Source organism: Apium graveolens, chromosome 9, assembly GCF_009905375.1.
Source record: "Apium graveolens cultivar Ventura chromosome 9, ASM990537v1, whole genome shotgun sequence".
In the NCBI taxonomy this organism is placed as follows: domain Eukaryota; kingdom Viridiplantae; phylum Streptophyta; class Magnoliopsida; order Apiales; family Apiaceae; genus Apium; species Apium graveolens.
Window position 1 is genome coordinate 177,672,046 of NC_133655.1, and position 25,258 is coordinate 177,697,303.

At 33.7% G+C, this 25,258-nt stretch overlaps 3 protein-coding genes and 1 long non-coding RNA gene across 4 annotated transcripts; all 4 read right to left on the reverse strand.

Moving 5' to 3' along the window:
• Positions 1–14,622: 14,622 nt before the first annotated feature.
• Positions 14,623–15,779, reverse strand: LOC141685751 (uncharacterized). The gene is made up of 6 exons (XM_074490837.1): positions 15,639–15,779; positions 15,302–15,593; positions 15,132–15,228; positions 14,925–15,046; positions 14,729–14,795; positions 14,623–14,644 (listed from the first exon to the last, which is right to left on the reverse strand). Exons 1-6 carry the CDS (start codon positions 15,777–15,779, stop codon positions 14,623–14,625), a joined length of 741 nt encoding a protein of 246 aa, XP_074346938.1.
• Positions 15,780–16,571: 792 nt separating this feature from the next.
• On the reverse strand, positions 16,572–18,119 carry LOC141683271 (uncharacterized). Its single transcript, XM_074487967.1, has 7 exons — positions 18,042–18,119; positions 17,835–17,967; positions 17,595–17,749; positions 17,384–17,504; positions 17,095–17,298; positions 16,923–16,991; positions 16,572–16,777 (listed from the first exon to the last, which is right to left on the reverse strand). The coding sequence occupies exons 1-7, from the start codon at positions 18,050–18,052 to the stop codon at positions 16,769–16,771; spliced, it is 702 nt and encodes a 233-aa protein (XP_074344068.1). The 5' UTR covers positions 18,053–18,119; the 3' UTR covers positions 16,572–16,768.
• Positions 18,120–18,216: 97 nt separating this feature from the next.
• LOC141684208 (uncharacterized) lies at positions 18,217–19,160 on the reverse strand. The gene is made up of 3 exons (XR_012560585.1): positions 19,022–19,160; positions 18,641–18,831; positions 18,217–18,324 (listed from the first exon to the last, which is right to left on the reverse strand). It is a non-coding gene; the product is annotated as an uncharacterized LOC141684208 (long non-coding RNA).
• Positions 19,161–19,946: 786 nt separating this feature from the next.
• LOC141685752 (uncharacterized) lies at positions 19,947–24,707 on the reverse strand. The gene is made up of 7 exons (XM_074490838.1): positions 24,663–24,707; positions 24,211–24,613; positions 23,096–23,554; positions 22,775–22,987; positions 21,564–22,595; positions 21,453–21,479; positions 19,947–21,229 (listed from the first exon to the last, which is right to left on the reverse strand). Exons 1-7 carry the CDS (start codon positions 24,705–24,707, stop codon positions 19,947–19,949), a joined length of 3,462 nt encoding a protein of 1,153 aa, XP_074346939.1.
• Positions 24,708–25,258: the final 551 nt, after the last annotated feature.

The following is a 25,258-nucleotide window of genomic DNA, read 5'->3' on the forward strand; positions in this document are numbered from 1 at the left end:
GTCAAGCAGAATGAAGAAGACACTTTTATTTGTCAAACTAAGCACACCAGAAATTTGCTGAAGAAATTTGGAATGCAAGATTGTTCAAGTGCATCCACTCTCATGGCCACTGCAATAAAACTGGATAAGGATACTGGTATATCAGTAGATGTTACTGATTACAGAGGTATGATTGGCTCTCTACTCTATCTAACTGCTAGTAGACCTAATATCATGTATGCTACATGTCTTTGTGTAAGATTTCAAGCAGATCCAAGAGAACCTCACCTAACAGCTGTGAAAAGAATTTTCAAATATCTTAAAGGAACAGCTGATCTGGGATTGTGGTATCCTAGAGAATCAGATTTTAAACTAATAGGTTACTCAGATGCAGATTTTGCAGGTTGCAAAATTGACAGAAAAAGCACAAGTGGAAGCTGCCAATTTCTTGGAGGCAGATTGGTTTCTTGGTTTAGCAAGAAACAAAAGTCAATTTCCACATCAACTGCAGAAGCAGAATATATTGCTGCAGGAAGTTGTTGTGCACAGATTCTTTGGATGAAGAATCAGTTACTGGATTATGGGTTAACATATTTCAAAATCCCTATTTACTGTGATAATCAAAGTGCTATTGCTATGACAGGTAATCCAGTTCAACACTCTATGACAAAGCACATCAGCATCAGGTACCACTTCATCAGGGAACATGTAGATGAAGGTACAGTGGAATTGTACTTTGTTCCAACAGATCAACAACTAGCAGATATCTTCACAAAACCATTGTGTGAAGCTACTTTTACAAGATTGGTAAATGAACTTGGAATGGTTTCAGGTTCTTTCTCTAAATCTGCTTAGTTTTGTTCTGTTGCATCAGGCTTTATGATCAGTATTTACAGAATTCAATCTCTTTGTGTATTATGTGCTTAATTGAAAAATATGTTTAAGTACTGACTGTTGTCTGATCACTGTTTCTAAACTCTGATAGAGATATGTCTGTTTAGGTAACTATTCAATCCTATGAGGATAACTGTGCTAGATGCTGACCTAGTAGTCTTCAATAAACAAGGGATCCCATGTAAGAAGTAATTATTTATGTGGAAATCTATTGACACAAGCAAATTCTGATAATTGAGCTTAGTTGAGTTTACTTTGTCTATCTTATTACTAAGTCACAAACTAGAATAATGCTACTCATCTGTTAAGTTCTGATGCTAGTAAATCTGTTGAATGAACTAAGTGCTGATAAACCTCACTTATCAAAAGAAAAAGAAAGCGAAACAAGGATTAAAAATCAGGTACTCCTTTGAGATCTAGAGTAAAAATGTGGAAGGGAAGACACAAGTGCATTGCTGGTATTAAGTAATATGCATCAGAAAAGCAAATAAAATATTTTCTTGGTGACTTTTCACACTCTATGATTACTGGAGAAATACTCTGATAATAGCATAAATTCTGATAAGCAGTCGTGACTCACTTACACTGAGAAGCCACTGTAAAATAGAATTTAAAAAGATGCACAAAATTAGCACAAAATAGTTGAGGTGGACTCAAGCATGAATTCATTCAATAGTAGGTTTCAGAATATTGACAGGTTTTATTAAAGTTTTAGTTATGCCTTATTTCTAAGATGTACCGAAGTGAATCAGACTTTTCTCTTTGTCTGATATTTAGCTTAATGCACACACTAACCACTCCATATGAATGATGAAAATCACTGTGGGGATCTATGTTGTTTTAGATGAACAATCATTGTGTCACATTGCACAAATTCTGAGGACAAGTTCTGATTGCATGTTTTGATGATTAAGTTCTGAAGAATATAAATCAGAATTTGTGTGAGGACTTACTAAAATAGGCATTCCTTTTTCGAGTTAAGAAATTATGTTCTGATGACTGTTAAGTTCTGATATAAGTCTAAGTTCTGATATTACAGTCTGATTCTTTGCTTGACTTATTTGTGGATAAAATTTGACAACAGTCTCAGATTAAACCAGAATATGTTGAAGTGGAAGATTAATAGTCACTATAGTTAGGGATAATGGTACTCGTACATGAACAGTCAACTTTTACTTGCTTCTTGTGCGCATTAAACCATGTTTTCTCTTTCCAATGAATGTTTTTCTTTTTCCAAGTCTGGGGAGACAAGGTGGAATTAATTCCACCTGTCAGCATTAAATTTCTTTGCGTCTCCTGGCATTCTCTTGCCTATATAAACAACCACTTCACATCAGCCTTCCCATCACCTCTTTTATCACAAACTCACCTTCATACTTTTTCTATCAAAAACACCATGGTCAATTACAATATGTTTTTGAACTACGATACATTCAACATGGAGCTGAGCTGTGCCGATTGGCAGCAAGAATGGCACGTTACTGCCATTCCTGATGAGATATGGGACTCTGTTCCCCAGGAGGTACTTACCCACCTCCTGTTCTTCTACATGGACTACCATCGCCATCTGGAGCGATTGGAGGAGGAAAGGCTGAAAGCTCTCCGCCAGCAAGAGCGAATCATTCTACTCACTATTTTGTTTGTCAAGAGTAGGAAGAAGAAATAATTTATTTTCTTCTTCCTATTTTTCTTCATCATCAGCCTTGCCCTGCTTCTTGAGCTAGGATAAAGGCTGTTGACGTTAGATTTAGCAGCTTAGGGAAATCTTGTACAAGTTCTGATGTAATTTAAATTTCATGAATGTATTCTCTTGATATATTAATGAAATTTGTTTTTGTTTCAAGATCTTGTCTCTGAGATATTTTGTAATGTATTATTAAATCCTGATACATATTCATATTCTGATGACCATATAAATTCTGTTTTAACTTAAGTTCTGATTTTATTTTATCAGTACTTGCTCATCTTATTTATTATGGTCATTTTCACTCGATTTTTTTTTCCAGAATATTGATGTTGCAGTGACAAATAATTAAATAAGTGGGAACGGTTTCAATTTTGAATCAAAACTGTTTCACCTTGATTAATGGAATAACTGGGTAAGTGGAACGGTTTTTCCTTGAAAAACTGCAAGTGGGTAAGTAATGATTACTGTTTTCTCGTGCCCATTAACTATTCATTTTTACTGCATGTCTGACAGGTGTCCAACGGTTACATTTTTTTTCAAAAGTATAAGTAAGACAGAGAGAAGATTTTTTAATCTTTTATTTCCTTTCATACTTTTTCTCTCTACTTGCTTTTACTCTCTTTCTTCTTCTAACATTGGTTTTTCATATAGACATTCTATCAAACACCTAACAGGCACTTAAACCTCTCGATTACTTTCATGGAACCTAAGGATTTAATCATTGATGGAGCTAAATTTGTTCCAAACAATTATGCTGCTATTCTTGATAATGCTGAAGCTCCGTCTGAATTACATTTTGTGCAAGACCTTCTTGCACACAGTGAAATCGGGTATGCATTGACCCAACCTTCAGTATTCTCAAGCCAACAAGTTCTGACACTTTGGAGGACTGGAAACTTTGATAATGGTGGTCCAAATGGTACTCCTAGTATTGTTTTCGAAGTGGGTGATTCTGCATATGCAGTCACTCCTGGTACAATACGCAAGGCTCTACATCTCCCAGAAGGATGTACTTTTTCAATTCCAGAGGAATCGGCTCTTCAGGAGTTAATGGCCAGTTTGGGGTATGAACAGAGTTTGGCCAAGCTTGGGCAGTTGAAACGGGCTCATATTAGAATGGAATGGAGTTTCTTCTTCGACTACATCACTAAAGCTTTTGGGAACAAGTGTTCGAATTTTGATGCCATCCCTATAATGAGTCAGCACATCGGGTATGCCATTATAAACCAAACTCATTTTGATTTTGCAACGGCTATAATAGGTTTTATTGGGGATAGGATGACAGAGGATAGGAATGTTGTCTACTTTGCTAGATTCTATCAACTTATATATACTTTTTGTACTGATGCACCTCACTTAATCAGTTCCTTAACTCCACCTTTAAGGTTGCAAAACGATACTTTAATGACCTGGTAAATACTGACACTAAGAAACCAGTGGTCAGACCTTTACAGATTCCTCAGTCTGTGAAACATATCTTAGTAAATGCTGATCCTAATTCCTATAGATCTGTTTATCCTGATGTCCAACCAACAAACACCTCCTAAACACCACAACAACCATCAGAACATACCACCCATACTACTCAACCAACCCTTAGGCAATATATCAAATCCTATCTCTCCACTTCACAGAAAGTTCAACCCTCATCCTCAGCACCTACTGTGAAGCCTTCATCTTCCAAACCTAAAAGGACAAAGACTGTTCCTCAAACACCTCAAAAGAGAAGGAGGATTGCTTTGAGAGATGAGTCTGACAGTGAGGAACATGTTTCTACATCAGAACCTGTTGTCCAAGAAGCTGAGAAAGTGACTTCTCAGAAGGATTCCGAAATTGGGGGATCTTGGCTTCTCAAGAGGCTTAGAAGAATGACAGTTCCTGAAACTCCCAAGGAATCCATATCTATAAAGAGATACAAGAAACAGAGGGCAAAAAGGCCAGTTTCAGATGAAGAAGCAGCAGCTAAGGAAGTAGATCAGGAATCTCTGATCTCACAAGAAAAGAAATTTGCTAAAGTCACTTCTTCTTCATCAACTCCATCTCAGGAGGCTGTTCCTGAACAGGCCAACACACCATCTATGTCTCCTGTTCAAAAGTCTGTCTCTCCTGTTACTACAGGCACCAGTATTGAAATTGATGTTCAGAACTTGGTTGTGCATGACGTCATTCTCTTAGAAGCTCCAACAACAACTAATCCATCAACAACACCTGTTACTGATGCTGTTCAAACTCCAGAGTTATCTACTACACCTTCTCTGCATCTAGATGCTGATGATCAGAATATAGGTGAGCATCAGGATATGGCTGTTGATCAGAACTTAGCACCAGATCAGTACTTAGAGGATGCTGAAGCCTCCATTGCTACTCACAATGTTGTTTTATCAGAAGATACTGATTCTGTAAGTTCTGATACTGCAAATGCTGGAGATACTGGTGATGCTGCTCCAAATGTAGATGCTGATGAAGCAGGTCCTTCAGGACATGCTCCTCAACAAACTATTCTTAAATCTGAACTTGTTAAGAAGTTTGTTACCAGAGAAGCACCAATGCCTTGGAGTGAAACTCCTGTAGGACAAGAGTGGACTAAGGAATGGAACTCAGTTTCCTGTGTTCCAACTGCAAAGCATCTTGCTGAACACTTGACAAAAGCTGATGAAATGTTAATTTCTGATGATTTAAAAACCCAGCTTAGAGTCACTGCATTGAGTACTAAACATCTACAAGGTCTCCATTCAACTACTCATGCAGAGCTACACAAGATTCAGGAAGAATTCATCAGACAGGACCAAATTCAGAAAATTGACAAGAAAAAGTTCTTCCAACCTACCTTTGACAGGATTGCTTATATTGAGAAGACTCAAGAGAAACAACAAGCTCAGATTGATGATATTCTGAAAAATCAAGCTTCTCCGCAATTTTAACTTACTGAAATCCAAGCCTCAGTGGAATTGCTTGTCTCTCTTCTTCTACCTGCTGATGCCAAAAAGGGGGAGAAAGTAATTAAGTCCAAATGCAAGACTGGCAAGACACTGAAAGGGAAGGATGATGAAAAGGATGATCAAGGAAACTCTGGAATGGGTAGAGGTCATAGTCAAGGTAGAGGTTTCTCATCAAGAAAAGCTGAAATCACAAGTTACAGGACAAGTTCTGATACTGGGAAAAGAATTAGTTCTGCTACTGGTAAAAGGATAAGTTCTGATGAACTTTTAGATCTTGATGAAGAAAAGTCAAGACAGTTATTTCTTCGGGAAAATCCAGGAATGGACTTGGAGAGTTTAATGGAAGAAGAAGCCAGACTTAAATCAGAAAAAGTCACATCTAAATCTGAAGCTTCTGGTAAAAAGGCACATCCAAAACTCAAAGGCATTGTGATAAAAGAAAGGACAAATACTGAAGCAACATTGGCTAAATCACAACCGCAGATAGATCCAAGATCCAAGGGTAAAGAAAAGGTTGGTGAACCTATCAAGGTTTATGTGCCTCCTGAGAATGAAAAAATCACTGATGAAAAGGATGATCTTACTCTGATTTCAAGAAAAGTTCTTAAAACAACCTCTGACATGGCTCAAGTTGTTCAGAGTCAGGAGACAGTAAGTTCTGATATTTCAAAGAAGCAAGTAACCTCTGACATAGCTCAAGTTAACTTGATATCAGAAGATAGATCAAAGACACTCTTACCAGGATTCACTAAAGCAAAACAGACTCAACCTTTGAAGACTGCTGCAAGTGGTTTTGAAGCAAGAGTAGTTACTGGAAAGGAAGTAAGAGATAAAACTGGATTGGGAAGTGCTGATGAAAGAAGAATACAGAACACTACCAATGATCCAACTTCCTTGAGTGAACCAGGTATTTGAGCAACTCCTGAGAGATTGAATCAACTGGAATCTGTACAAATGGTTTACCATATCTACTTGAAAGAACACATCTTGTTGTACTTCATGACAGATGGTAGGGTTTATCATATAAGGCAAAATGCCATTCCATTGAAGTATTTTGAAGAATTAGAGCATGTATTATTCTTACTTCAAGTGGATGACAGATTGACAGGAAGTGCTGCAAACTATTTGAAGGATCAGATTCAGAGACAGAAAAGGCTTTATTATGTTAAGTCTGACAGCACATATGTTCCAAAGTACAGAGATCACAAGGGTGATATAGTTGAAATGAAGCCCAACACTACCTTTCTGGGTTACAGGGCTGTGGAATTCAATCTTGAGTCTGATAAAGCTTATTTGATCAGAATAGATCAGGATATAAGAAAAGCAAAGATTAATGATCTCAGGGCTGCAATCTTTCAAATTGGTGAAGATAATGCAGAGCTTAAAGATGCTAAAAGGAGGATGATTGATGAACTTAGATATGCTGAGAGATGTTTGTTGAAGAACTATCTCAGAACAACTCCTGATATAAGAGAGATCAGAAGATGAAGCCAAGTCAAGATCTACAACTGATTAAATTCTGATATTTGTACAGACTGAAGCTGTTATCAGAAGTTAAATGTTGGTAAAGCTTTAAGGACTGTAAGTTGTAGTTATCTAGTCTAATTCTCATGCATTTGTACTTAATGTTTTTGACATCATCAAATATCTGTTAAACTTGTATATTATGCTAATTTACAAGTTGGGGGAGATTGTTAGATATATTTGACAATGTCATGGCTAATATGATTTATGTTTAGTTTTCAGATCTTACTTAAACAGGATAAATCAGTACTTACTGGAAGTCAGGACTTAAGGATATCAGTATCAGAACTTAAGTGCTGAAGGACGTTCAGATAAGGACAGTAGCTGATTAAAGGAAAGAAGATCGAGATAAACATAAGAAGAGATATGCATGAAGAAGGAATTCTATAAAGAATAGAATACTTGGAAGAAAAGATATTTGATTGATATATTTTAGGAAGCAGAATTATATTCCATATCAATTAGCTATTATCTTGTAACTATGTAGCATATAAACACAGACATAGGGTTTACACTATAAGTGTTATCATATTCGAGAAGATTATTTGTAGTAACCCTAGCAGCTCTCGTGATATTTGTTCATCACTGAGAGGTAACAGTTCCATACTGTAACAGAGTTTATTATTTCAATAAAGTTTGTTTTCTGTTACTTGAGATATTAAAGTTCGATGTATTCACTCCCTCTACAGTGTGTGTGACCTAACATAAAAAAAATTGGTAAACTAACACAGTTACTTGGAATTATAATTCAGGAGAGAAAATAGGAAGAAGATCATTTTTTAAAATTCTGGATAGTGGAGTAATAAAGCACGGACATGTCGTAAGTTTAGTGTAATTTATTTAAGAAAATTTTGAAATATGATCATCAAAATTAATGATTACAGATTTGTTTGATTGCTCTAATAGGTTTTTCCAACGCTCTTAGGCCAAGAGACAGAACGAGGTCTTTGTGGAATTGAAAGCATCGTAATAAATGGGTTGAGATGGAAAATAAAATATAATAAAAAGTTGAGATTCATATATGGTTTAAAAAAATTGATAACATACTTTGGATTGATGGAATGTGATAGTCTGCATTTTAGTTTTGATGCCGAAGATGGGTTTCACAGATGCATTTTTCAGATGGATGGAATGGAGATGCAAGGTCGCAGCGTAAAAACTAAAAGCACAGAAAGATGCTTGCATGGTTGCTTTCTTTTTGAGGATTGGTGTCCAAATAAATATCATCACAGTGGTAAACAAAATTTAACTGACATCTTGTATCCTTTTTGTTGGCGGATGTAGTAGGTTTATACATCAGACTCACATTGTGTTTTAAATGTCACCAGTGAATAACACTGAAGTTAATGAAGTCGAAATGCTACCAGAGGAAGATGTTGCAATCAGTGAAGATGTTGCAAAAGTTCTTAGGACTGTTAATGTAGGAGAAGATGTTGATATGATCGGTAACCAGATCGAAGCGCAAATGCAGGAAGAAGAAATATATCAGTTCTCCAAGAAGATTTTTGGGAGCAACCTTAACAACAGATGCCGCGGAGTGGTAAGTAGCAGTTAATAATTCATTTCTATTTTTGTTTTAAACAAAAAATGTGCATAAATTTTTAAAAAAATTGCTTGATAATGACTGCGTACACGCAAAAAGTCCTTTGCTAATTATATACTCCTTATACAGCACCTACCTACAAACATAAAGTTCCGTAATCGAGATTGGAAGAGTGGCGAATATGTCAAATTCAGAACTGGACAATCAACCTGGGACATAAAAATTGTCTTGAATGATCGCAGAACAAGGTTTTCTGGTGGGTGGAGTAAATTTATTAGGGAGAGGGAGCTCAAGTGTGATGATGAATTACGATTCACATTGCGCCAAGACGAAGAAATTCCTACCTTTGATATTGAAGTTAATCCCCATAATTGAAGACTGTCAACAACGTTGAATGATTGATATTTGGATTTGGAATTTATTTACTGTTAAAATGGCGTTTTGTTGGATTCTGACATCTATAAATCTATTTTCCAGATTTGTATGAACAATTTTTAAATCTTGTGTTGGATTATTGTGGTAACTGAATGCATGACTTGTATAACTTTGTATTTAAATATTTACAGCATAATGTATAAAAATTGTTCATGTTTGAAGTGGATGCCAACAATCGCTTTGTTTTTATGTTTCCGATTTAATAGGCTGCACGTATATGTGAACACACTCCAGTTTAAGAAAATTACCGAATGTATGTAAAGAAAACCAAACCACTGTAGCTCTGTACAGATTATATTTTTTTCGCCTTATATTTTATAAATAACATTCGTATTAAAATAAGGATATGTGTAGTATTTTTTGTTATTTTTTACGAACTCCTAAGGAATTTTTATTTATAAATTTACATTTTACTTATGAAAGCAAATAAAGGACAAAATAATTTATCTCGTATTAATGAAAAAGTATAACGGGTTATGTTTGTCACACTTTTCTCGAAATCTTTTGTTATGTGTTTATTTCCTTTTTTTGATTAAAATTACCTCATTCTTTCTTTATAAATTTTATTTTACCCAAATTTTGTTTTGAATTTGAAAGTGAAGTTGGTTGTTTTCTTTTCTAATATATTTGGGGTATTTTTTTTAAAAAATAAAATATTACATTAAAATTAAGAAATAGTACGTACAATGTTGTTACTAAAATATCATCAAATTGTAATTTTATCAATTTTATTAAATTGTAATATATAAAGTGATGAGCTCAATTTATTAAAATTATCCAATTTATTAAAATTTAATCATCAAATTGTAATTTTATTAATTTTATTAAATTATAATTTTATCAGTTTTATTAAATTGTAATATATAAAGTGATTAGCTCAAATTTATTAAAATTTATCAATTTATTGAAATTTATTAAAGTACGTAATGGGCTATTAGCTCAAATTTATTAAAATTTTATCATCAAATTGTAATTTTATCAATTTTTTTAAATTGTAATATATAAAGTAATTACTACATATTATCATATATTATTTTGATGATAAATTGTAATAGATAAATCTACACTATTATATTAAAGACGAAATATTAAAAGTTTGGTTGGTAGTCGGTCTGGTCACCGTAATTATAGTAATATTTAAAATAAAACACTTTCATAAATAGATAAATATTCATAACAGAATTATAATATGTCTAATGATTTTCGTTTAAACAAAATAATATATATAATTCACCCGGCCGGGCTATACAAAATTATACTATTGATCCAATTTTAAATAAAATAAAAATAAAAAGACTACATATAATTAGTTGGATTCGAAAAATCGAGCTAAAACTGTATTGGAAGACTCGTTATAGTTTGTAGAGTCTTCATTACATCCATCATGCTTTTTTATTGTATTTAGACACATAACCAATAACAAAAAGTGTTACAACCAAGACATAGTTGATTGTCTTTGTACATAACCAATTTGAAAAGAGTCTCTTACTTCTTGTGTGGTTACATATTCTTTTCTCAAGTTTTGAGTAGAAAATGTGATTTAAGGTAGTGCAACAAAATCGACTAAGCGTATTATTTAATTGATAATTTTAAAAGACATAAAGTGAATACTATATATAATTCAATATTTTGCAAGATTTTTTTTCAAAATAAAAAAATACAAAATCATCCTTATATTGAAATATAATATATTAATGTAATTTATAGAAAAGGGTTTTATATATAATGAGAAAAAGAGAAAAAACCAAAAGCAAACAAGAAAGCCCAAACAACACAAATAACGTTGTCTTTGAGATTTTAATAACCCAAAAAAATACAACATACCTGTCTTAAAAAACCCAGATAAAGCAAATTGCCGTTACTTTGGGATTCTCAACTTTGATTAAGCAAGAAGTCTAACTTCTTTACACAAAGAAGGCAATAGCATTCTCGGTTCAATCAACTCGTTGTCTACGATGGATGTATGAATCAATTTTGATTTTATAGTTATATTGCTTACATACAATATATATATATCTTTATATATGGAATGGAGCTATGAATCAGTTGTTGACATACAGTTTATATTACCTGATTCATAGAGTTTTATGTATATATATCTTAACTTAACCTATTAATGCTCTATAGAATTTAAGAACATGTTTTGTTCATATTCATGTAATATAATATTTGTGTATCTTATGCATGTAGTGTTCTTGTGAAATTTCTACTCTGTATCTCATACATCTTGGTTTTAACTTAATTTAATGATTTATATTTATTGGAATAAATTTATTATGTAATTACAGATGAAGAGAGCATCAGATTCTAGAATGAAGAATGTAGGAAATTTAGGTAAGAATTTAACCTTTAGTCAATATACTGTCTTTATTTAGGTACATTAACATAATACTAACTGTACAGACAATGAAGATAATATACGTAGCTTTCGGGCAACAAATGTAGTAGTTTCTGATTTCGGCCACATTGTAAGTGTAGATTTTACAGCGTTCATTTTATATATTTTTAATCTCTTTATAATCTTTAAATGTATTTGATTTATTGGTAATTCATCAGAGACTGCCACCGAATTTTAAAGTTTTTTATGGTAGAAGAATTCTAGATCACTTGAAGATATACTGTAAAACACATATTGGGCGTGCTCGATATGATTCAAAAGTCGGTAAAATATGTGGTCTTGCTCATTTCATGGAGTACTATGGCATTAAGATATATAACTTTATTCTCTTTGATTATTATGGGGATGGAGTTTTTAATGTGAAGATATATAAGGAAGCCGCAATTGAAATAAACTACCCGACAATACATCCAAATGAGTGGAAGAAGAATAAACCTGAATGGAAACAGGATGAATTCATTGTCCTGTATGGAACCATTGAGTTTCAGAAATTTATTGCTCTGTTAGTTTATGATGCAGTTCTGAACAAAAGTGAATCTTACCTTATCTACATAAAAAGCACAGACTTGCAAAAAAATGCGATTGATCTGGTATGATAGATTTTGGATTTATTTTCAGATTAGCTGAAATTCATACTTTCATATCAGTTGGTATATGGTGTATAATTGTCCAATTATTTGTATATATGTCAGACACTGAAGCCAGGAACGGAGAATTTCTACAAAAACTTGAAAAATTGGAACTTTGTCAGTCTGAGGTTTACTACTAAGGAATGGAAATGCGAGGTGGAGAGGATTGGAGGACATTGCAAATTTGGGAAAGCATGGGCTGATTTTGTATTAGACACAGGACTTGGAGTTGGAGATTTTACTGTCTTGTATATAATGTATAATGATATTTATAATGTGAACAACGTGAATGTTTGCATTTATAAACATGAAGTTTATGCTAAAGATCTCGATAGAGGTAATGTCATAAGTTAAATATTTTGATTTTTACATATAAATTATTTATGAATTAAAGAAATTGTACTACAGGAGAAACTTATCAATTTTTTTGTGGGGCAGGAAACTTGTTGGAGGAAATATCATTCTTGAAAATTGTGTGTAAAGATACTCTGACATGTGGAGGATTTGTGAGTAGTTTTCGTTGTGATCAAGTTGAAGAGCATATATAATTATATATTTGTGCATTCGTACATGTTTGTTCTTTTATGTGTAATTTATTATAGTACAAATTATTTATTGTTTCTTTCCAAGGTTGTACCAAGTTTGGTGCGGTACAAATACAGTCAAAAGCTCTAGACGATAGAGAAAATCCGGGTTAGAGGGCATGCATCTTTCGTTTCATACAACTCGTCAAATGGATATTTTTAATGCCTTGGATATGTGCTAATGATATTTCATTTATGGGAAATAGATACACTTGTATTTACTATGGATGATAGCAATATCATTTCAGCTAGGATTTTTCAGGAAGATGGATTTGAGGTTGATTACTTAAAAAGACGTATTAGATGAAAAAAGATGATAGGAAGAGATTGGTTTCTACAGATTCAATTAGATTCTGATGAAGGTTTGATACCTATCAATGTGGCAAAATCTGATGAAGGTTAAAGTTATAATTATTGTACTGATGTTTCTATATTATAATTTTATAGATATGGAGGTAGAACATAAATTTGTTGGTGGCCAAAGAGGAGAAAGTCTGTTAATGGAAGAAGACAATGACATCAATCCAGTGCAGGAATTTTGTAATTCATTGCTAGCAACAAAGGATGGAAACATTACACAAAAAAAATCATAGATTGAAGCGGAAACATAAGATGGTATGTGATCATATTGATTCGGTTTTATAGAATAGAGTTATTTGTTCTTTTACAATATGTATGTAAAAGTATTATGCTCCTGTAATTATTAGGTGGATATTAATCAAACCAAGCTTCCAGGCTTTATCGTCATTCTTAAATCAGATAACTATGCACAAAATGTAGTGGTACGTTTTTCATTTAATGTTGTACAAATTTCATATCTTACCTTTGTGTGCAATTTTTAGTTTGCTGCGAATATGGTTCAAAATAATTGGTGTTTAAAATTTAATTGATAACATAATTGGTGAACTCCATTCCCAGCAAGTAGAAGACAACTTGGATATGGATGTTGAAGACGTAGCTGATGATGTTGCAGAAGATAATATAAGTGATCAGGAAAATGATGAACTCCTGGAAATGGAGTTCACCGCAACAATGACTGCTTCAAATGTGAACAACACATGTCACAAAGCGGTATTGTTACATTACTCGATCAATTTACCTAGACAAATTTTGCAAATATTGTATAATTTTTACTCATGTTATGATGTTGTGGCTAAATGATATAACAAAGACATATTTTCTTTCAGTATATCCTAGCAGTTGTACAACCAAATGGTAGGACATGGTTAAGTGGTGAAACTGTAACTTTGAGGATGGGGATTTTAACCTGGAATGTTAAGGTAGTGTTTTCTACTGGATTACCTCGATTCTCTGCTGGATGGAACCAATTTACAACGGATAATGAGCTACAAATAGAAGATAACTTGGTTCATACTTTTCAGCAAGAAGACCTAATATTCAATATAGTTATCGAATAGTTTGTTTAATCTACACAACATTTCATACTGTATCAATGTGATCAATAATCTTCTGTCTGGTAGATGCTTGAAAATTGGTTTTGTAGCTATTCATGTTATTGGATGTGATCTGAATTTAAAAGAATTTCAAAATTTAATATGATGTATTTATGTTATGGATCTTATTGGCTGAATAATGGAAAAGCTCTGTTGTTGCAATGACATCATTCTTAAGGTTTGTTAAGGACTTAGAAATTATATATTTGCAATCAATATTGTATATCATAAGTTTAATAACTTGTAAAATTTCTACATTTAAAGAAAAGTCAAAACAGTAATCTAAGTACTGGATTACATAGATAATGTGTGACAGTAATTAGAATATGGTAAATATGTCGTGTTTGTATTAAATATAATAATAGCATAGTCCGAACAAAGAAGTATTATGTTAAACATTGTGCAAAATAACAATTAATAATTAATAACAATTAATAATTTTTGAAGTAGAACAATGTGCACGCTTATTCCATAAATCGATGAAACTTTATTTAGGTAAATATCATAAACTAATAAATGTAATAAAAAGCTCCAGCTGCATTATCTCTTTAAGACATCAGTTGTCGATATTCAATAACCTACATGACAGAAGTAACACAAAGTTAGAGTACGAATAGTAAATTATATAATATTATAAATGTGGGTTGATTTAATGTGCATACCTCTGTCTCAACGTGACGACATCGGGATAGTCAATATTGATGAAGATACTTGTTGAAGGCAAATTACCTATACAAATTATGCCTTTTTCAAATAGAAAAAGAACAATACTTTAGGAATGCTTTACATGGAATTTGAGAGTCAAAGTATTGAATTTTTTAAAAACAATTAGTACATACAGGAAAGCAAGAATTTAACCTTGGTAAATGTTGATGTGGACATATGCAAGGATGACAATTTTGCTTTCTGTTCCTATATCCTGGTATAACAACTCGATATTCGGTGGGAAATTACCCACAAAATATACACGGTGCGATGTCCTGAAATCAAAGTAAAGACATGGTAATCTAAACAGTTCTGATTGTACACATCTGGATTATATATATAGAATACGGAATATCTTACTCTCCGTCACTTAGTCTGAAGCGGATCATATCCCTTGAACCAAATATGCTCAGGATTGTTCGCTGAGGTTCCAAGTCCTCGACAACACCGATAACATCTGTTTTGAGATTATAAATTAGTATAGATGATAAATTTATAAATCTTGATTGTCGACATTTAAAAGTCTTTACCTGTGGAGTAAACAGGGATCTCATCATAATTAGAATTCAAAAGAGTTTTGGAAATAGCAGACAGGGAAGTCAATTCAAACTTGTGTCGCGGAATCATTAGAGTATCCACCGGAACAACCTCTACAATAGTGATGGGTAGGAATCGAATGCAATTTGTGTTACGTACAGTCCTGTACAAACCAGTTGCATGCATGATACCTATGTTCCTTATACGGTATAAGGTTCCTGGATTCAAAAGTCCGGCAAATTGATTCCAAATAGCAGGTGACATAACTGCAACCATGTGCATATTCTGTAATCAAAACAGAATAATGTATATGAAAAATACAAATCACACCTCATAGTCGAGCAAAATAAGATTGTGCCTCGACACCTCTCCATGACCATTTAGTGACCTCCACATTCTTGTCACCCTAACTGTCAACGTCCATGCAATTTGAGTGGCATTCAGATCGGACAAATGTTGATGGTCATCCATACCTGGCTGAAAGATGATAAATGTTGATAGGATGAATGTATTATGTATAGTATTTTTTGATGAAATTGAAGAGAAATATGTGTACAAACTTGTATATTCTTCAACAATTTTAGTGTAGAACAACTATGAAAGTTACTGAATATATAATACCGTCTAAATAGAAGAGGATCGATTTTGAATATGGTAAAGATACTCAATCACACCAATTTTTAAGGAAGATATTGTCATCTTGATTGTAGGCAGTTAGGATAATTTTAAGAGGCTATGTTATTCTCTGCAAATCACAAACAATAAGCATATTTTATCACAATCCTAAATAAACCAACGTTTGAATCAGGATTGCCATAATTAAGGTACTGATTTATGTCAAAATTAAGGGCATAATTTGAGGTTATTCACGGGCAATATCGTAGAAAATTCTATAATGATACGGCAATTAGTTAAATTTGGTAAATTTACAGTTCGAGCAATGCGGGAAATTTTAAACAATTTTAAACATGTAGTCTGACACTTTAAGGTGAATTTGAAATTGCTCATCATAAATGTTTCGAGTCAAATTAAAGATTTTATTTTCAAAATCTACAATAATCTTTTTGCTATACAATTTAAAATTTAAAATTTCTTTCTATTACAAAATCTTATGTCCATAAACGACATTGAATGTCAAAATAAATGGTGTACGACAGGGTCCTTTATAAATAAGTACTACAACATAATAAAAGTACTACTTCAACCATGCTTCATTAAATGTAGATGAAAAGGTATTATTTAAATATTGCACGGAAACTTTTATTTATGTGTGATGACGCTGATCACATTTATGAAGGAGTAAAAATCAAATAAATAGATAACAAATGATGGAAACAGAGGAAAAATAATGTTATGCAATCGAAATTACAAATACTATCACGTGAACAATAAAACTAAGATTTATTTCAGCCATAAGCAATACGAAAGTTCTAGAAAATCCTCATAGTTGAAGCATGCTATCAACCTTCCTGCAAGCATAAGTGACATATTCAGTACTTAAATTAGGTGGAGATAGTTTTACAATGATAAATAAGTCAATTAAATGATTAAAGAAAAGCATTTGGTATTTAAGTACATAGGATGTCTAATATAGGATGATAGTAGTGTCAGTACCTTTTTCATTTTCTTGGTAACAGATTTAGCAGAGCCTGGAGTACCATTAACGTCATCACCTTCGGAATACTACACATGCGAAGACCATTAATAAGAAAGTCTGTAATATTTATTACTTAGCAGGGAATACTAAAGAAAGCGCAAATGTAACATAACCACATATTTCACTCACTTCAAAACCCATGTTGATGGAATAATCTTCGGACAAAATTGGAGATTCAGAAGGAGTTGGAGTGTTCATCGTTGGTTCATATAAATCTTCAGCATAAAAGAGGTTGTTATCCTCAATAACATTTGATTTTGTCAGTCCGAGTTCAACTGAAATTAGTCTTCCAACTAATGATTTAATCACTTTTGGAAAGGCTTTAGAGGGATCCTGAACACAGTTGTAGAAAATAAGAATGCATATGTGGTATAACATGGTGACAGTGCAGCCCCTAATTCGGATAACAGTTCTTTACCTTATCGTAATCAGAAACCACCTTTGCAGCACTTGTTTCAAGAACTCTCCTAAAAACTCGATCATTCAAAACAACATTACAGGCAAATGTCTCATCCTCGGCAAGGACCATGATACGGAACCTTGAGATAATAGTTAGCTATTTTTTTAAGGTTTTAATTTAAAGTATCACGCCTACAAATATTTTGAACAAATTCAAGTAGTTAGGTTACCTCTTCGGAGAAACGGGAATATTTCGAGGACAATGGGCATACTTAAATAATGTTCTAATGTGCTCAACCTCGTGCAGACATTTGTTACAGCTATAAAACCACCAATTTGTTTCCTCATCGACCTTAATGATCTTAAAGGTGTAGCAAATTCTTTTCTGGGTTACAATGAAAATGTAATATTTAACAACAAATGGAAACATATATAAAATACCTTTTCTGAAAATTATATAAAGGCAATACCTTGAGGTGATCGTATGTCAGATTCTCGTTAAGGTCTTTGAGTGATAATTTTTCAAATAATGTAGGAACCAGTTCAATTTGTTTAGCTTGGAACAATTTGTCTCTTTTCATTATATAACCTTCCTCAAGCAACCTAAACATATAGAAGAAAATAAAAATAGAGCAAAACATCGATGAGCTGAATTTAACTCTATATTTACTTGTTACCTCTGCCTCATATCAATCACAGATTCATCATCTAGATTTATATATAGATGAGTAGATTGTAATGTACCAATCTGAACAGAACCTGGATATGGGAATAAAGTTAATTTTTTTAATCAGCAAGTATATAACTGTGTAATAGGTTTGCTTGCAGAACTACTTACTCATAAGCGTAGTCACTTTTGTACGTGTTATAATAGCAATGATTGGTTTTTTGGGATTTCTAGCCATCTTGTCGTTGAACGACACAACAAGATCACCCCAAACAGTTACTTTGTGGGCATTGCTATAAAATAGGATTAGATATGATTTAGGTTAATAATCTACAACAATATGCGATAAAGATTCCCATTTATACTAATGATTAAATATACATATGCAAACAACCTTGAATCACATATCCTAAACTTCACAATGTCCCTATCTCCGTATTTAGAAAAAAGCTTGTTCAAACCTTCATATTCCTCGACAACTCCAATAATATCTATTTTACACAAAATTTCTTTACATAATATTAAAGTATACTATCTTATAATTGTAGCAGTATTGTTTTATATGAGTAAAGTCTGACAATATTCAGTTAATAGAGTGCGTTACCAGACCTATTGAAAATTCGGGTTGCTGTTGAGGAAGACATTTATTTGCTTCTGCAAACAAATCTCTAAGGTCTAAAACTCAAACTTTTGTGACAAGATCATGCCATCATCATCAGCAGTCCTCACTGTAGTGGAACCTGTAAATCTGATGCACAACATTGACTGCACAAGCTTCAAGTTCCCAACCGGATCTTTAACTGCAAATTGGTCAAAAACATAATCACTGCCTTCCACAATTTTCGTGGTGAATCCATTCTAAATGTTATGATAGGCAAAGGCATGAACATGGTTATTCTACATTTAAATAATTTAAATGACACAAATACATATTAGGGGAAAGAAGGATTGACAGTAAATAATGGCAAAATGAATAAATTTCAAACATACATCATCGTTAAGGAGAATAAGATTGTAGCCTTTCAATGAGTTTGTCTCCAAAGTCATGTTAGCCCACATCCTGGTAACCCTGATCTTAATTTTCCAGTTAGTGGTTGTCTTGTCGAGATTGGATAGACGATCAAATGATTCCATTGAAAAAGATCACTATAAGAAGAGCAAGAAAATATATTATTCAAAAATTGTAGATAAACGGGATACATAAGATATTTATACATCCGATATTCTAAGAACTGTATAAATCTTTTAAAGAATTTAAGATCTTACAAAATGGTTGAACTCTAGAGAGAGAGAAAAAAAGATGATACTTAGCAAATGATAAAGCTCCTGTTCAACTGTTGAAAATATATTTTCACCAGCAAGGCATTAGGGAGGTGCCATTAATTTAGCTCGGAATTGATAGTGCAAATCTATTCCTTCAAATGAAAATTAGAGTAATATCCCGGTTTAATTGGCTGATAATCCTTAAGGTTAGTGTTTGATGTGAGTATGACAACTAACCAACCTTATCATTTGGGTTTCTTCCAAAAAAAAGGAAAACTATAATCCTTTGGGTAACAATAAGATCTGAACACTATATTTACCAATTAAGAAAATCTTCTTAATCAAACAGATTATATATATTTTTATTAGACAAATTAATTTGAGAGATTTTGTTATTATTATGTCTATACACAGGTGAAACAAATAAAAATGTGTAACATTTTTTATGTTGAACTTACAACATTGATATATCAAACACAATAAATCCATAGTAAAGCAGGAAATATAGAAGAATGCGATCAAATGTTCTTAATATGTAAGGTCAATTGTCTACACTAGGAAGATTGTAAAACACTTCCTCAAACACTACATTATTTGTAATATTTGTGCTACTACCATCATCACTATTTATGAGAATATGGAGGCCTTCAATTCATGTCACTCTAGATATAGCAACATAAATGTGTCCATGCGAGAAAGCTGCTCTAGGAAGGTAAAGCCCAACCGTATCAAGTGATTGTCCCTGAATTTTGTTAATTGTCATGGCATAACATATTTGAATCGGAAACTGAACGCGTTTAAATTCAAAGGGCCAGTTCGTGTCACTTGGAATCATCTCAATTCTAGGAATTAGATGTTCGGTTCCAACATGAGAGCCACACAATATCTCACATTCAATACTGTTCTTCCTACATGATTTCATAATCATTCTTGTACCATTACATAATCCCATAATCTGGTTTAATTTTCTCATAAGCATGACGATAACTCCTACCTTCAATTTTAACTCATGTTTAGGAATGCAAGGCATACTGATAGAGTTTAGATACTCAACTGGAAATGCGGATCTGAAATCATTATCATCATCACCAGCATCATCAATTGAATCCTGACACAGATAAGTATAAACCATGCCAGGAATTTTTTTAAGTATCTCTGTATTAATTTCATCCACCACGATATTGGTAGGTGTGGGTATGGCCCTTGATCTGAGGTATTCATGTGAAGAGATATTATGCAGAAAATATGGGTATGTCACTTTAAAAAGCTTCTGGATTGGATCTCCGGACGTATGAACGATATATTGATCATGAATTTTTATTAACATTTCACCACTATCTGGACTTGGAGAAATATTGGTTTCCTTACCATCACCTACAGCAAGCTGCCACTTGCTAAAGTCCGTGATGGTCTTGTTCTCCAAATCTGTATTTCTAGCATTAAGCCGCATTTTTTGCTTTAATAAAAATACCTCAAAGGATTCCCAAAGCTTGGATTTATTGAGGGTAGAGCATACTACTTCAGCCCTTGACGCTTTTAGAATAACTGGAAGTATCTGCCGAAAATCTCCACAAAAAACAATGGTTATACCACCAAATGGTTTTTTAGCTCTTCTTTTATCAATAACAGACATAATATCTCTCAAGGATCGATCAACGCATTCAAAAGCATGACAATGTTGCATATGAGCCTCGTCCCAAATTATTAAATCAGTTTGCTGAAGTAGCTCAGAAATATCGGTCCCGTGTCTTAAACCGGCATAACAATTTTCATCAAGTTTGAGTAGTATGTGAAAGCGGGAGTGAGCGGTTCTTCCACCAAGAAGCAACACGGCAGCTATACCAAATGAGGCCACAGGCTGGAAAATTTTATGCTCTGATCGTAATCGATAACATACTGTCTGCCACAAGAAAGTCTTTCCACAACCTCCACTTCCTTAAACAAAGAAAACACCACCTTTTTTCTGGTTGATATTGTCAAGAATGGAATCATAGACTATCTTCTGTTCATCATTGAGAAGACTATGATTTTTTGCGTGGATTCTCTTCATTTCTTCTGTATCATAGGATGTTTCCTCGAGAATTATTCTATTCTCAGAGTTGGAAAAAAAAAGAATCTCCTAAAAATGGCATATCTGGGAAGTTTCTTAGGCTTTTACCAATATCATTCAACAATTTCTCTATCTCTGCAATAACATTAATAAAAAATGATAACATTAAGAAGAAACTTGGACATGTAATAATAATAAAGCATTATTAACAGCTCATACCTGCAAGAGCGTAATTCTGGATCTCAAAATCTGAAAGACAAAGGTTTGGATTCTCAGTAAGGTGTCGCCTCACAAGAAGAATATCATCTGACATGCATCCCCAATGGGCTTCCCAAAGGCTACGCGGATGAGATATTGGACTGTATACTAAAATGTTGACAAACATGGCACGTAGCTGTGGAGGCATGGATGTATGCGCATTTTCAGCTATAGCTCCGTGCCATTGCTGGTCGTTCTTGAGGATACCTAACGCGGCATAGGCTTCGTGAAAAGAGTTATAAACATGGCCGTTGACTGTCTTCAAATCATCAAAACATACAGCACCTTTAATCCTGAGCAGGAGCATGCGGAGATATAATAATTCACCGCTAGATGAATGTACTTCAGCAAGCCTACCAATGACATCACCTTTTTTCCTCTGTTTCCATATACCGGGTTGTGAATGCCATATAAACTTGCTTGGGAATTCTGAATAGGTTAAATTTATGGCCTCTGCATATGTTTTATTTACATCAAACCATGCTTCTAATTTGCTTTTCTTTGTTCCAGCATTGTCGTAAACTTCCTGTAGATTTTGTGAGCCTTTAAACGACACATGCTTGTCATTCGGTAGATGTATTGGCAATCGTTCAATAGAAGGCCAGCGGGAATGTATGTCAAAACCAAATATCCTCCATGATGCTTCAGATGCACAAACATATCTTCCATCCAAGTGTTGTTTGACTTCATCAAGCGAATGTTTCTCAGGGTTAATTAGTGTTGTGCACCCTTTTTTGTTGTTTGTTTTTCTCATCAGACACATGGTGTCATTATCATTTCCTTTTAAACAATACTTGAACAGATATTTCAATGATCTGGAGCTATTATAAATCTCTAGATTTGTGTGGCATTGAAATCTTATTAGAAGATCTCGATTGTAGGGGACAACATACCGATTATCCAGGTCAATTCCCTTTTTCTTTACGTTAATTCCAGTTTTCCTCCTCTTATAGATGGGAAATCCACAATCGTCAAAGTGTGTGAGAATTATACCTGTTAAAAAGGAAAAAATGATATTTCAAATTTATTATAATAAATCCAAAAAGAATGTGTTCCTAAAAGGTGATGGTTAAGGTCGAATTCTTTCAGCAGTCTATAGAAAATTAAGTTTATGTAAAAGATGAAGAATTACCTTTTCGGAAAATGTTTAATACAATGGCCCTTAACCATACATGGAGACTGAACACAGTCAGTGCCACATGGTCCGTGGATCATGTAATTCTTAACAGTTTCGTAACCCACTAGATCAATACTTGGGTCAGGAATTTCTGCAGAAACCATTTTATCTATTTGTTCAGTTGTCTTGGGACGGTCGTTTGGATGCAACCATATTAGCATATGAGCATGTGGCAATCCACGCTTTTGAAACTCTATGACGTGCATTACTGTAATATGACAGTTAAAGGAAATAATTAAATCAAGCCTGACATACATGTTTTGTTAAATTTAACTGATAAAATTGGTTAATGGAAGAAATCCTGAAAATAGCATACCTCCAATACACCGTCCAAAGCAGTTCTTATTTCTTATTTGATCAAGCAGCTGGTCAACTTTCCTTTTAAATACCCTTGCAACGACGTCGGGAGCGTCAACAACATCAACACCAGGTAGAAACTTTAACATTCTCTGAATTTCAGGCAATTTTGTGTTTGTGGTCATCGTAAGGAACAATGATGGGTGTCTAAGTGTTCGACGAATTGCCATTGCATCTTTGAAATACTGATTCATGTACCTTTTACTGCCAGTAAAGGAGGCTGGTAAAATTGTTGCCTTGCCAACATTTTCAGGATTGCTATCACCCTTACTAAGTGCATCTCGTATGTTGTGGTACATATCAGAACGAATTGTAGTCTGGTGACCTCTGATCCAGTCAAGTCTGTATTGCTTAATCGCAGTAAATGCGTCAACAACATATTGTTGCCATAAATGACCTCCGAGATGTGGAGTCAAACCTGAATATCCATGAGTCAATCAATGAGAGAATTAAAACTTGAGATAAAAACTAATAGATAAGTGATAAAATTTAAGTATTGATAAGTGATAAAATTGTAATATTCTTTCATGGTGATGAATTCTTTATCCCCTTTTTCATCTGGATCCTCAGCTTCGGTATTCTGACGTTGTTGTTGATTTTTTTTATTTGGTCTGTTTAAAGGGATTTGACGGTAATATCCAATATCTCCATGAGGAAAAAGAATAGGATACTGAAGCTGCATAGCCGTGGATCGGTTTCAAAAATTCTCTCCAATCCATTGGTTCTTGAATGGATTATTGTATCCCTGTATCCTTTAGCATAGTCGTCAGTGACAATCAACCCAGCAACTTCATTCGATGGACCAATATGGTTAGGTCATCTAGATGCGGAAGACGAAGATATTGGAACCAATCTAAATTCATCAACTGCATTCTGACTAATTCTTTCACGTGCCATACGAAAACCTTTGACCAAATGATTATGTTTATCCAACATTTCTAACAACGACTGAACGATATCTTCATCCACGGCATCGCGTCCTCCCTTAACGGAATTTATTCTGTTATGTACTTCATCTTCAGTGTGATATATGTAAAGTTGACAGAATTTGGGGATCTCACCATCAAGTGGTACAAAGCTTCCCATACTGTGGTAATTTAGCACCGCCACGATTGATACTACGATCAATTTGACCTCCAGTGGAAGACATGGCAAACATACAGTTGTACATTCTAATATTTTCCTTGAAATGCCTAAAACGAGATCCATCAGTAAGGAGTGAAGCGAGAGGTTCGGGAGGTTGCTTTTCTTTCTCAAGAATTATCTGACCATTTTTACAACAAAGAGAGAAAGTTGGAGTCTTTCTGGTCGCACTTTTATTGTTTCTTTCATGATTCCACATAATCGCCTGACACTTTGAACAAATTCTATCAGGATCACCGACATTGAGGTAATCACTCCACTTGGTAACAGTACTGTCAAGTTCATGTACATCAACATCGTCACAATCACCTACAAAATTTGAAAAAAATGTTGTCTGTGGAACTTGGAGGCAATTAAGTAGTGATTGGAATTTAAGTTCATACCGCTAGATATACAATCGTTGTCACTGCTGTCACAATCTTCCACATTGTTAAAGTCTCCTAATAAGTTTTTAGAACCTGAACTTTCTCCGTGCTCATAATTAATTTTCACGGAAGATGTATCAAATGACGAAGAACCTGGACTAATTTTGCCACATATTTTTTGGATATATGTTTGCCAGCGATATCACTGTTGGAACCTAAAGTTACTTGCAGTCGTCTAACTATACTGGATGCGGGAAGTGTAAAAGTGACAGTACTTTTGGCACTTTGATATGATTTTGTAGACGCCATATTTCGTTGTTATCCTGCTACAACAACAACATTGTTAGTAAGTTCAACTCATACTATCGTTATTTGCATAAATAATATTAGTCTGTAATTTACACTTTTAAGTATGAAACACACCTTCAAATCCCATGGGCCGTAATTTATGAACGCATGGAGTATTAGGAGTTGCGCATGTTTCTTCATACATGTTGACACCTACATAATTGACACAAAATTTATCAAATTATGTCATGCATTTAACTTAGTTTCATCTTGGTTTTGGCAATACAACAATAAGACCACCCTGGACAGATCGTGTAAAAATATAA

Bases quoted from the DNA above. Each gene is read 5' to 3' on its own strand.
- LOC141685752 (XM_074490838.1), bottom strand. From the start codon at position 24,707: ATGTGGAAGATTGTGACAGCAGTGACAACGATTGTATATCTAGCG. The intron at 23,555-24,210 runs GTACCACTTGAT...ATGGATATTCAG, and splicing joins ACCACAGTATGGGAAGCTTT to GTTTGACTCCACATCTCGGA. The intron at 22,596-22,774 runs GTATGGTTAAGG...CCTTTTTAACAG, and splicing joins TGACTGTGTTCAGTCTCCAT to GTATAATTCTCACACACTTT.
- LOC141683271 (XM_074487967.1), bottom strand. The intron at 17,750-17,834 runs GTATTGCCTTTA...ATTGTAACCCAG, and splicing joins TGACATACGATCACCTCAAG to AAAAGAATTTGCTACACCTT. The intron at 17,299-17,383 runs GTAAAGAACTGT...AACTGTGTTCAG, and splicing joins TGGTTTCTGATTACGATAAG to GATCCCTCTAAAGCCTTTCC.
- LOC141685751 (XM_074490837.1), bottom strand. From the start codon at position 15,779: ATGGATGACCATCAACATTTGTCCGATCTGAATGCCACTCAAATTGCA. The intron at 15,229-15,301 runs GTAAAGACTTTT...ATCTCAAAACAG, and splicing joins GATCCCTGTTTACTCCACAG to ATGTTATCGGTGTTGTCGAG. The intron at 14,796-14,924 runs GTTAAATTCTTG...TAATTTGTATAG, and splicing joins CCACATCAACATTTACCAAG to GTAATTTGCCTTCAACAAGT.